The sequence below is a fragment of the Garra rufa genome, chromosome 19 (assembly GCF_049309525.1).
Source record: "Garra rufa chromosome 19, GarRuf1.0, whole genome shotgun sequence".
In the NCBI taxonomy this organism is placed as follows: Eukaryota; Metazoa; Chordata; class Actinopteri; order Cypriniformes; family Cyprinidae; genus Garra; species Garra rufa.
This window is the reverse complement of record NC_133379.1, coordinates 11,067,336-11,079,582: the sequence shown is the minus strand read 5'-3', so window position 1 is coordinate 11,079,582 and position 12,247 is coordinate 11,067,336. Positions and strand designations below refer to the sequence as shown.

Below are 12,247 nucleotides of genomic sequence, written 5' to 3'. Positions count from 1 at the left end.
TACCAATACAAGGTAACAAGACAGAGTTAAAGAATTAAAGAATCATTAAAGCATCTTTATTAGTTTTATTAAATTGAACACATTAGAATTCATACATATGCCACTAAGTTTGTCCTGTATGTGTAAATTCATAATCAGGATGGTGAGCCTGTAACCTGAAGCATTTAATGTCATCAGTATGTCAATATAATTTAGGATCAGACAACAAAAGTTCAAGTTCATGATTTTAAGGCAGCGGCTTGAGGTGTTATCACAGTATTATTTCTGCTCCTATATGCATTCAATGGTGAAAAAAAAAAAAACAGCTCAGACCAGCCGAGGCTGGTTGGCTGGTTTTAGCTGGTCAGCAGGCTGGTTTTAGAGGGTTTTTGGCCACTTTTCCAGCCTGGCCAAACTTGGAGACCAGCTAAAACAAGCTACTTCCAAGTTAAACCAGCTAAGACCAGCCAACCAGCCTAGGCTGGTTTTAGCTGTTTTTTTCAGCAGGGTTAACACATTAACTATATAGTTCAAATGTGCCATCGTTTTAAGAAACAATACGTCAATCTATGTCTAACAGGATGTAATTTTGATTTCTGTAGCATGAACATTTGGCGGGCATAAAGAGCAAAAGGTATTGATCACAATATTTTCTCTAACCTAAATAAACCGTTCACACAGATGAAGATGAAGGCTCAGTATGGACATATGGGCGCTCTCTGTAAGCGCAGGCAGATGCATATTGTTTGCTCAACAGTCCCTTCGCCTCGGCCTTTGGACGCCACACCCTGGCTTTGTTAACGCGGTCATAAAACAGGTCCTGTTGCGGCGACGCCGTAGAGGAGATATGTTCTGCCCGTCAAGCTGAGCTTCTCTGTCACACCAGCGATAAGAGAGTCCAGAGTGTGCTTGATAATGAAATAGCTCACAGTTTTTTGACGTGCACTCGTCTCTTATCCAGCGATGCCGTTACACTGTGCAAACAGCGTGAGCTCTTGCTCGAGTGCCGTCTATTCTCCTGTGCTTCGATGAAGTGCAGATAAGCTCAGTGCTTTTTTGCAAAACTTACGAGTGAATAAAAACGCCTTCGATAAAACTGCAAAATCAATGCTTGACAGCTTCTCTGATATCCGTGGGAAGACCCAATTAAACAGATTTGAAAATGCATGAAAACAGCTCTCCTCGGCAAGTCTGAAAGGAATCGATTTGCCACAATAAAACATTTATTTTATTTATACAAATTACTTTAGAAATACAGTTATTTGAATTCACGTTTACAATCTCAAAACATATTAAAGTTTACAGAGATGAGCAAAACAACAGCAGTAATAAAGTACTAGAATAACGACCAGAGGAATATTAGGCTACACTTTAACATTTCAGATTCGTGTGTACTTTATTTTTCAATTCAGATTTTTCCGCAGTCTTTGTCACAATCGTGTTGTGTTTTCATTCATGAGTTGATTTGAAAGTACCCTGTGTGTGTGAAAGTGTGAAAGGGCTGCGTATAAAAACAGCTAACAGTCTGCAGATCTTCAGTACTCTTCTTTGATAGTCATTGGCATAGATGGGGATACCAGGCCACCGCTGCTGCTTGTCACCATTGGAACATTGCCTGGCAGAGCTGAACCAGGTGGGGTTGGTGTGGTTGTGGATGCTGGTTGAGGCTGTTGCATCTTCTTTTTATTGACTTTCCTCTCTTTAGCACGCCGGTTCTGGAACCAGATCTTCACCTGTCAATAATATGCCATAAGTCATATTGAAAAAAACAGTTCTCCTGAGTAATTGAGGTAAAATGCATTGTAGGTTTCGTCTGTACTGCATTACACACCAGAGATCTCAATGAGCTTCTACACGCTTAAAAATAAAGGATGCCAAGGGCGATGCCATATAAGAACCATTTTCCATTCGTTTTTCCATTATTTGTGGAATGAAAATGTTAACTATTAAAAATAAAGATGCATCTATGGTTGCATGCAGAACCTTTAACATCAATGGAGTCTTTCCATTCCACAAAAGCATCTTTATAATGGAAAAAGTTCTTAAGATTTTCAAAATGCTCTTCACATTCAAGAATAAAATGCTTCCTTTAGGAATGGTTCTTTGAAAGGTTCTTTAGGGAATCCAAAGCCCTAATTGGAACCATTATTTTTAAAACCATGGGTGTTAAAGTTTCTTAATGGAACCATAATTTTTTTTTTTACAGTGTGAAGAACCATTTGTTAAAGGTTCTCTTTATGGACCCATAAATTCCAAAAAAAGAACCTTTTTGAAGTATGAAAAACAATTTGTACATTAAAAAGTAATGCAAAAAGTAACGTGACTTATTACTTTCCATAAAAACATAACTAAGTAATGTAATAAGTTAGTTTTTTTAAGGACTACCACAATATTGTAAGTCATTACTTTTAAAAGTAAGTTTTCCCAATTCTGATTTTTAAAAAGTTTCCATGGACGTAAGAGGTTCTTCATGGATCTGTAAATAAAAAAATAAAAATAAACTTTTTACTGTACGAAGAACTATTTGTACATTAAAAAGTTTCCATAGATGTTAAAGGTTCTTCATGGATCCATAATATCCCCCCCCCCCCCCCCCAAAAAAAAAAAAAAAAAAAAAAAAATTACAGTATGAAGAACCCATTTGTACATTAAAACGTTTCTATAGATGTTAAAGGTTCTTCATGGAACCCATAAATTCCATAAAAGAACCTTTTTACATTATGTAGAATTATTTGTACATTAAAAAGTTTCCATGGATGTTAGAGGTTCTTCGTGGATACATAATATCTAAAAAAGAACCTTTTTACAGTATGAGGAACCCATTTGTACATGAAATAGTTTCCATGGCTGTTAAAGGTTCTTCAGGGAACCATAAATTTCCCCCAAAATATAACCTTTTTACAGTATGAAGAACCATAACATTAAAAAGTTTCCATGGATTTAAAGGTTCTTTGTGGATCCATAAATTCCCCAAAAAAAAAAAAAACTTTACAGTATGAGAAACTACTTGTACTTTAAAGGTTTCCATCAATATTAAAAGTTCTTCATAGAACCACAAATTCTTAAAAAGGACCTTTATTTTTAAGAGTGCATGAAGAACGTTTAACATCAATAGAACCTTTATATTCAACAAGGTTCTTTATAGTGGAAAAAGATTCTTTAGATTTTTTTTAACTCTTTTGGAACCTTTATTTAAAAACCATGAATGTTAACGGTTCATCATGGAACCATTAAAAAAAAACATTTGTATATTAAAATGTTTCCATGGATGATTAAAGTTCATGGAACCATAAAAAAATAGAAAAATATTTTTGGAGTGCATGAAGAACCCTTGACATCCATGAAACCTTTATATTCAACAAAATGTTCTTTATAGTGGACAACATTCTTTACATTTTTAAAATGATCTTCACACTAAGAGAAAAAAGGTTCTTTTAAGACTAATTGACTGAAATGTTCTTTGGATCCGAAATAGATTCTCACCCTTTATTTTTAAGAGTGTATGTGAAAAATATAAAGACAGCTAAAAAAAAAAGCAGCTAACCTGTCTCTCTGACAGACTGAGTGCTGTTGCCAGTTCTGCCTTTCTTCTTATTGTGATGTAACGGCTGTAATGAAATTCTTTCTCCAGCTCCAGACGCTGATGATCCGTGTACACTACCCGGTATTTGTCTTTTGTTCTGGTCTTCCCTCCTAAAAGACATATGAATTATTCATTAAAAGTTGAGTAAATTTGAAAGAAATAATTGTGAATCATTCCTTTTAAGTGATATTTTCTACATGGCTCTGATCATCACTTTACACTGGAAAAAGTTTTCACCAGATTCAGTTCAGCAGCTGCCTTAAGATTTTAAGTTAAATCAGCTTAAAACTACAAGTCATTTTAACTTATTACAATAAAAATGAGTTGATATAACTTGTGAGTTTAAATGACTTAAGTTGATTTAACTTGAAATCTGCTAAACTTAAGTTTTTAAGTTGAAACTGGTTAAAACTTTTTACAGTGTACAAAACAGAAGAATAATGTAAATGCAAATCTGACTCCTTTTGAGGCTTTATTTAGTTTCACCTCTTTTTACTCATTGAGAGTACTGAAAGATGTCTTTTATGTAAAGCTAATAATAATATGAATCATGAGAGCTGACTGTAATTAATGATCGTGTGAAATTAAGGGTCATTTTTTACTTAATGTCATTATGTGTTTATCTTTTCTATTAAAAAGTAACTATGGGAACACCGTGTTTGCTCCCTTAATCAAGCCAATCGTTAAGAGCACACATATATAAAACACCAAGATGTCCACGTTATAAAGGTCTTTGGAATCGTGTCTCTATATTTCAAACTTAGTTTACCCTGTCAGCGGCAAGAGGGGACTTAAGTGGCTCCCAGGTTAAATATTAAAGCACGAGCGGCAAAGGGAAGGACAGCGCCTGTCTAGGGCAACAACCACAGAGGGAGGAACTCCAGATAATTAGGCTTCTCAACCATAGCATCTTCACTGAAATTCTCACTAGAGGCCATAATCTCTTGGTATCATTAACCCAGCTAAGCAACTCTCAAAACCCTCCATTTAAAAAGCCATTTAATTGTGTTATATAAAATACATCTTCGTGGTTACAAATTTAAAATAATACTGACAGTGAGCTTGGCTCAGACTTGAATTAGACCACCTGGTTACTGAGTTAATGTGTCACAATTAAAAATAGTTTTAAGGAATTTCCTCAAGATACTAATTTATGGCATATCCATTTTCCGCATGCATTGGGTCTATAAAACTAAGTGCGAAAGTGTTCACCTAAATGTATAACTTTTCTCCAACTTGCCTGTGATATCACGATACACTCTTAAAAATAAAGGTGCTTCAAAAGGTTCTTCAAGCGATGCCATAGAAGAACCATTTTTGGTTCTTCCATGGCAGATTCTTTAAAGAACCATTTCTTGCTTACCTTTTTATTGTCTGAAGAACCTTATTTGCCACAAAGAACCTTTTGTGAAACAGAAAGTTTCTTCAGATGTTAAAGGTTCTTTATGTAACCATTTAAACAAAAAGGTTCTTCTATGGCATCGTAAAGCACATTAATTTTTAAGAGTGTATGGCGTAAATATGAAGAGAAATTGAGAGTGAATTGTTGCTCTGTGTCCCTGTCATAATAGACAGGATCCTAAGCTGACAAGGATAAAATACTTTATTTACAATGTGCTTAAATATCTTAAAATAATAATAATAATAATAAATAATTCAAAATCTTAGTTTACCATTGGAAGTATTACGCCCAATTGTGCATGTAAACATTACATTTTCTTCATTTCGATTCAGTTTTTCCTAATCAGTGAGAATTATTATTTTTTTACCTGAACGCGTTTGCTGACATTTCCTCCAATCCTCTGAGCTGGAATTGCTCTCTAATTGAGTCTTTTTTCCTGACAGACATGATCCTATACATAATGTTTTTATTTATTTCTCTTGTTTTCTATATTTGTCCGTTTATTAATGTCAGCTTAATGTGAACGCGCACATGCGCATCCGTGAATTCAACAAGTTGTCGGCATTCAGACAAAAAAGAACAAAGAGTGACATCAAAGCAAAGAAACTCACACAAATCACTATATTAGCATGACAAACGATTGAATACAGAAGAGTTCGCTTCTAAACTATTGTGGGACAGAGTTTAGCAGCAGTTAACCGTAGGTAGCAAGGCATTAATTTAATAAATAAATCATTTTATTTATTTATTTATTTATTTTACGATCACAAGAATTGTTATTATCTATAATAATTATTATATAATTTCCCCCCCCAAAAAAATAATAATTTCATTTATAGATTTAGCAAAGGCACCTGAGTTTGACGGCGGCGCGCTCCGACGCATCCAGTCGTAAGGGTTCCGTCTCTGAGAGTTCGGCGACAGCTGACCGACTGATGTGTTTAAGGAGGATGGAAGAAGGCCTGGTGCTTGAACAGACGAAAACTCTGGAGGACTGAACCCCAGCTGACCAGTGCTCGAGGTCGAAGGTCCGGTTCCCGGGCCGTAAGGTGTCCATTCCTCTCGCGGAGGAGGGTACGCGGGATTCCAGGCTCCTGTTTGGCTGTGATGAGGGTCGTTGGTAATCCCAGGGACGTGATGGTATCCTGTGAAGTCCGGATACTGAGGAGGCGCGGGTACAAAATTCTGAGGGTTCAGGTTTAGGCTTGGGTGTCTTACGGAATTCGGGTACATACTGCTGTCCTTCTCCAAGAGATAACTCACGTACATTTTTCCGCCTGGTGACTCCAGTGCATAATATGCACCCAAACAATTGATCTTGGCTCCTTAAACCCAGGTTTCCCTGTAACCTGACTTTTCCTCCACCTGGCCAGATTTCACTAAACCCTCCAGCCTCGGTGCCTGCTAAAGGTTGCGACGTTGACGTCACTTTTATGATCATGATGATCACCCTCCCACGGTATCGAAACTGCCTTGGTGATGTTCCAGTTCACCAATGCATGCCACTTCAAATGTACACCTTATTTTAGTATAGGCTGCATGCACTCATACTAGGTCGGAAAATGCTAGGGTAAAATGCTATTAAATGTAAAAAGACTGTATATTGATGTAAGCAATTAACATGTAAAAATTATTTAGCTTGCTTACTTAGCTTGCTAAAATAGATATAGCCGTATTTAACAAGGGATTATGTATAAGCTATTTAAGATATAAGTCCCTGAACTCTTTATTTTATTTTTAATTTCTATTTTTATATTTCGTCTATTTATGCTTACTGTATTTTTCTTATTCTCTTATTTTTGTTGTCTGTGCACTGGAAGCTAATAACACTGAAACAAATTCAAGCTTGGCAATAAAGCCTTTTCATAAAATTAGAGTTTGAAATACATTTATGTGGTTTAGTTTGGTGCTACTTTTCCATTTGTCTTTTTAAATTGGAAACACGGCAGGAGAAAATAATTGTGGCCTTTCATTTTGCCACATGCGCTTCACATAATAAGAATAGCTCAAATGCATTTGTAAACTTTTTTATGATTTAATGACCGTAATACAAGGCGATTTACAGTGTCACTTTATTTTTATGATATGTTGGCAAACAAAACTACCAGTTTTTAGCGTAAATTGAACCAAACATTACTATTGCATTTAATATGCATAATGTTATAGACATGTATTAAATATACACAACACGTACAAGACATTCGATTATCAGTTGATTCAAATCAAGGAGCAATATCTACAGTGCAAACAAGGCAAAGATCATGGTCGTATGATCTGTTTCGATTTTACGCGAATGGGTGGTGCATTTTAGACAGCACTGATAGCAAGCAATTACATTTATTTTGTAATTCATTATTATTATTTATTATTATTTTATATAGTGTTAATACAGTAAATGCTGTAAAATATAAATGCAACTCGGAAGACCGTGACCACAATTGCACCTGGACTTTCAAAGCATTTAATCTACAAATCCAGAAGCCGTTTCTCAGACAAATCTTGGTGTCGATGAGCCAGTTTTCAAGATAAAACCAATATACCAAATTATTTCAGGATGTCACCTATCAGCTGCTATGATAAGAAAACAACTAAAACACACGGCCATAAAATGATGACCTGTCTAAATAGAAAAAATGTGGTAGTTAAAAGAAAATTAAAAAATTTGACACCTGCGAAAAAAAGTTAAATGTACGATATCAGGCTGATTTTTTTTTTTTTTTTTTTTAATTTTATAGTGTTATGTGCTTTATGATCAATAATATTTATGATTGCGTTCATGTTGTAAAGACAAACAGTAGGCTACTCGGTGTGTGTTTGTGGGCTAATAATTTTATAATCGCGGTTTTATTTAATTGTTATGATAGAAAACAGTTGTCTATTGATAAGATAACAACATGGAAGATACTTTCTTACATTATGAGTGGTTTCATATTTTCTTGTATTCTACCTATATTTTAAATTCAATTACTTAATATACACACAGGATTATTAATGCATTTATCATCGTAAGTTAACAGCTTGTCTGTTTCTTCAGGATTCAGTCATTTCTCATTGAGGAGGTAGGGAAGAGTGGGAACGGATGCAACAAGGGGCAGTTGCAACATGGCTTATTTCTTCAAGCGGGAATAAGATACAGTGATGATATTCATACTGCACATGCTTTATTGGCCCCTCATACTACCTGGAAGAAATCAGCCACATGCGATCATTCAAAGGACAAAAAAAGTATTTTTTTAAGATGAGATTTTTGCTCATAGTGTCTAAGTTGTTTGTGTGGCGCATTGTAAAAACATAACATTTAATCAGTGCGTTCTGAGCTTCTATAGGCATAGTGTGTGTCAATGATATTGTCTCAAGCTAATATACCAATTTTATCATGGCTATCATAGGGACACACTGTTGCAACCATCCCAACGTGCTGTCCCTTACCACAACATTGATTTAAAAGCTTGCCATTAAAAGCGATGAACTCCTTTAATAGTTAGGTATCTCTCCTTTTTTTTAAGTGAATAGGTAAAAAACTCTACTTGTTACTTAAGAATGTTTTTCATTTTCTATTCTGTTTTATACATTTACCTTATTGAAGTCCCTGACTGTGCACAAATAAAATTAAGAAATTGCAAAATGACATTTAAGAATGATTAATTACATTCTCCTGAATGTTGCAACTGTCCCCTACTGTGGGGATATTTAAGTGTAAATTCTGCGTATATTATCATATGTACACGTTGCAGCAATATGAGTGAGTAGCTGACAGATGTGGCTTTATTGTATAAAAAATTCGGCTTTCAAATACAAACAGTCTCTGAGAAACTAAAGGAAATGCAAAAAGTGTTCCCTCTCTCCCCTATTAGTTTGTCCTTAATAGTCCTAATGCTGTTCCTGTTCACATTAAACATTGCTTAATACATCTAAGCTAATGTCACCGTCTGAAAACGTGCAAACATAAACTATATATTTACAGTCCATTAGGAACAACAGTAAATAAAACATGTTTTTCCGATCCAACGTAAAAGACTTCGAGGAAACGGAATAATGCGAACGATTGTAATAATGCGAACGTTCAGCTCAGAAAAAGAAAAAGGTTTCAAAGCGATTGAAGAGGATTTAGATGTGTGGGGTCACATTTCACATCCAAGTGTGACTTCCTTGTGATTGAAATTGGAAGAGCTTTCGGAAAGAAAGAGAGAGAGAGAGAGAGAGAGAGAGAGAGAGAGAGAGAGAGAGAGAGAGAGAGAGAGAGAGAGTCCTTCATCGACTCTGAGGTGATATGAATTGCAAATCGAAATTCTATTAATGTAAATAAAAATCTATGAACAAATATGTATTTTAATGTTGATTGACAAACAAATATGTTTTTTAACAGCTATGAGGTGCATGTCCCGCTTAAAATAACCATATGAGTGTTTGGATTGAAAACCAAACCTAAACAGTCCAAGAGTGCAATGCTGATGGTTTCTAATTGTGCGGTAAAAAGCAAAGGTCTCACGGCAGAGAGTTCGTTGCCCTTGTTAACATAATGCTGGTGTAAAACTATCATTTTAATTTATGCCTACGTGCGTTTACAAGGCATTGCACTTTTTTCATCTTCGAAAGAAAAAGCTCAGCGCAGTGCTTCATAATTTGGCGATACGCAGTACAATTAAAAAAAAAAAACAGGTGAGAACCAAATCTGATCTTACCAGGAGCAAAATTAATTTAGCAAACTAGTAAAAGCTTTTCAAAACTAATTTGGACTTTATTTAGTTGCTAGCAGATAACAAATGCAGTGGTCGATAAAATGGCTGTAACTTGCTTTTATAACAAAACGAATAGCTACTATAAACCATCTCGTAACAAGTGAAATACTTTAAAAAATGTAATTTAGTAACCTAAATGTGCTAGTGTATATAGCCTAGTAGATGGCTGCATTTGTATTTTATTTTCGGCTAAATAATATTCAGGGCTGTGTTTGCACAAAGCATATCTTAGGCTTAAGTTGGTCGTATACGGAAACGATCATATTGATGCATGTTTTCCAAAAAAAAAAAAAGAAAAAAAAAAATGATCGTAATGTATAAAGCAGTGGTTGAAAATCGTTTTAGATTCAGTGCTAAGCAGACAGCGTCATGTAGTCACCTGCAGGACAACCGCGAAATCACACCTAAACCTTTGAGTGTCCTGTGTGGCTTTATTTAATTTAAGTGGCTTCATCAATTTATTTTTAATTTATTATTTATTTTGAGTAGTCAGTTAAAAATTGAAAAGAATAAAGCATAAACGAATTTAATAAATACATAAGTTAAGGTGAAAATAATGAATGATAAATACCATTTGCAAAGACTTCACTGATTTGTATAAAAAAAAAAAAATTATATATATATATATATATATATATATATATATATATATATTAGATACCAATGGGGACCAGAGATTTTGTGTTCAGCAGAAGAAAAAATGTATACAGGTCTGGAAATGTTTCATTTTTGGGTGAACTATCTTTTTAAGAAACATCCTGCTGTGTTTCCAAATCTGTTCTGATGAAGAAACGATTGAATGGTCTAAGCAGGGTGACGACATTTTCAGCATTTTTTGTTTTTGGGTCAACTATTCCTTTAAAGCAGTCTTGTTTTGCCAGGAAGCATAGAGGGGCATCACACACATTGCATGTTCTTCTGACAGCGCATCTGGATTTTCTGATGGCTTTGGTTTGTGTAAGAATGTCTTTCTGTACTGTGAGAAGGAGGAGCAAGACTAGACTTCCCTCTGTCTGTTTGTTGAAACATAAATGCATTCACCTCTGCAATATTCACAAAGTGATAAAGAAATGCAAAGCACCTTCTGAAAAAGAAGTGCACTTAACTGTATTGAATGTGCACTTGTAGTGTACTTCCAGTGCCCTTTGTAATCGCAACAAATTACAAGTTTTACTTTAAATTATATTTTAAATCATTACTTCATAATCATTTTTTTTCTGCCATGTTACTTCGTATTACATGCAAAGTTAATGTATTTTACTAAATTGCATCTTCCTAAATTGCATCTTCCAAAATTACATATAAATTTAGAGTTGACCCCTCATTTCGAGAACAAATATGGCATTTCAAAGTATTATTTAGTGCGCTGAAAATAAGTCATTATGAAATTATGTGGGTCAAAAAGCATGCTTAAGTTCAATTAATTGCCTTTTATATAATAGTAAATTATAATGCATTTAATTTCAAACATTTGACATGCAGTTAGGGGTCTGAAAACATGTCATTCAGATCTTTTAAAGTGTAATAAATAGTCTTTTTAAAGGTATGCAAACATGTACATCTTTTTCACAAGGGGGCAGTACTGCTGTCTACTTTTGTGAAGCACTGAATACTGAATGAGGCCATCAGATACATCCACACACATCCTCCATGTTTCTGTAAAGAACAATGATGAGGCATATTTCAAGATCATGTATTTAAATGTAAAACAAGTTACATAAAATATGAACACATCTTCACATTTTTTCCCAACCCCAAGGAATTTGTAACTGTAGAAAGAACTGGAAGAGTCATTTCTATCTATTACCCATCAGCCGTTTACATCTCCATTTGCTGAAAGTAAGGAGGAAGACATCAGCGCTTCTCTTGTTTTCTCCCATTCAACAAAGAGAAGTTGGCCATCCCTGATTTGTCTAATGCTTTAGCAGGATGCATTGTGGGCAGATTGTTGAGGGTGGTTTGTGGAAAGCTTTGAACAGTCTGACCTGACAGCCTGACTCCAAGACCCATGCACTACAGTGGATTTGCCTTGTATAAGACATATCCAGTCAGACAGAATAAACAGCTTGTACTTGTAATAAAGTGTTAAAATGTAATAATGTCCTGCCATTTAAATTTAGCCTTACAGATAAACAGGATGCAAAAACTGTTGAAACAACAGAGGTCTGTAAGTGTTCAAGCCATTGTTGTAAAATTGTTTCACAGTTAATACAAGTTCACCAACACAAACCGCATTTGTCAGTACAATTGTAGTATAATTCTTATACATGCATTTCAACATAAATTGAGAGACAATTGTATTTTTAGACTTGTTATATTACAGAACTGTAGAAGTTAGCTTAAAAAAGATGACCAAGTATGCTTCTGTGGAGTATCTTTTGTGAATAAAGACATCTGCTGTCATGAGGTCATGAACTAAACCAAAAATGACCAATGTGAGTATTTGTAGTTAAAAAGTATATAATTTATTTATCAACCCTAGTTTATGAGCTAGGGTCTTGTGGTTTATGTTGAAGCTGTCTAAATGTGGATTTTGGACTGTCA

General features: G+C 34.8%; 1 protein-coding gene across 1 annotated transcript; it reads right to left on the bottom strand.

The window, feature by feature from the left end:
* Positions 1–1,184: 1,184 nt before the first annotated feature.
* On the bottom strand, positions 1,185–6,348 carry cdx1b (caudal type homeobox 1 b). Its single transcript, XM_073824976.1, has 3 exons — positions 5,819–6,348; positions 3,524–3,672; positions 1,185–1,712 (listed from the first exon to the last, which is right to left on the bottom strand). The coding sequence occupies exons 1-3, from the start codon at positions 6,231–6,233 to the stop codon at positions 1,515–1,517; spliced, it is 762 nt and encodes a 253-aa protein (XP_073681077.1). The 5' UTR covers positions 6,234–6,348; the 3' UTR covers positions 1,185–1,514.
* Between the last annotated feature and the right edge of the window lie 5,899 nt (positions 6,349–12,247).

Excerpts from the sequence above, each read along its gene's own strand:
- cdx1b (XM_073824976.1), bottom strand. The coding sequence starts at position 6,233 with ATGTACGTGAGTTATCTCTTGGAGAAGGACAGCAGTATGTACCCGAAT. Across the intron at positions 3,673-5,818 it reads CGCGCCGCCGTCAAACTCAG|GAGGGAAGACCAGAACAAAA; the intron begins GTGCCTTTGCTA and ends TATGTCTTTTAG. Across the intron at positions 1,713-3,523 it reads TCAGTCTGTCAGAGAGACAG|GTGAAGATCTGGTTCCAGAA; the intron begins GTTAGCTGCTTT and ends TATTATTGACAG.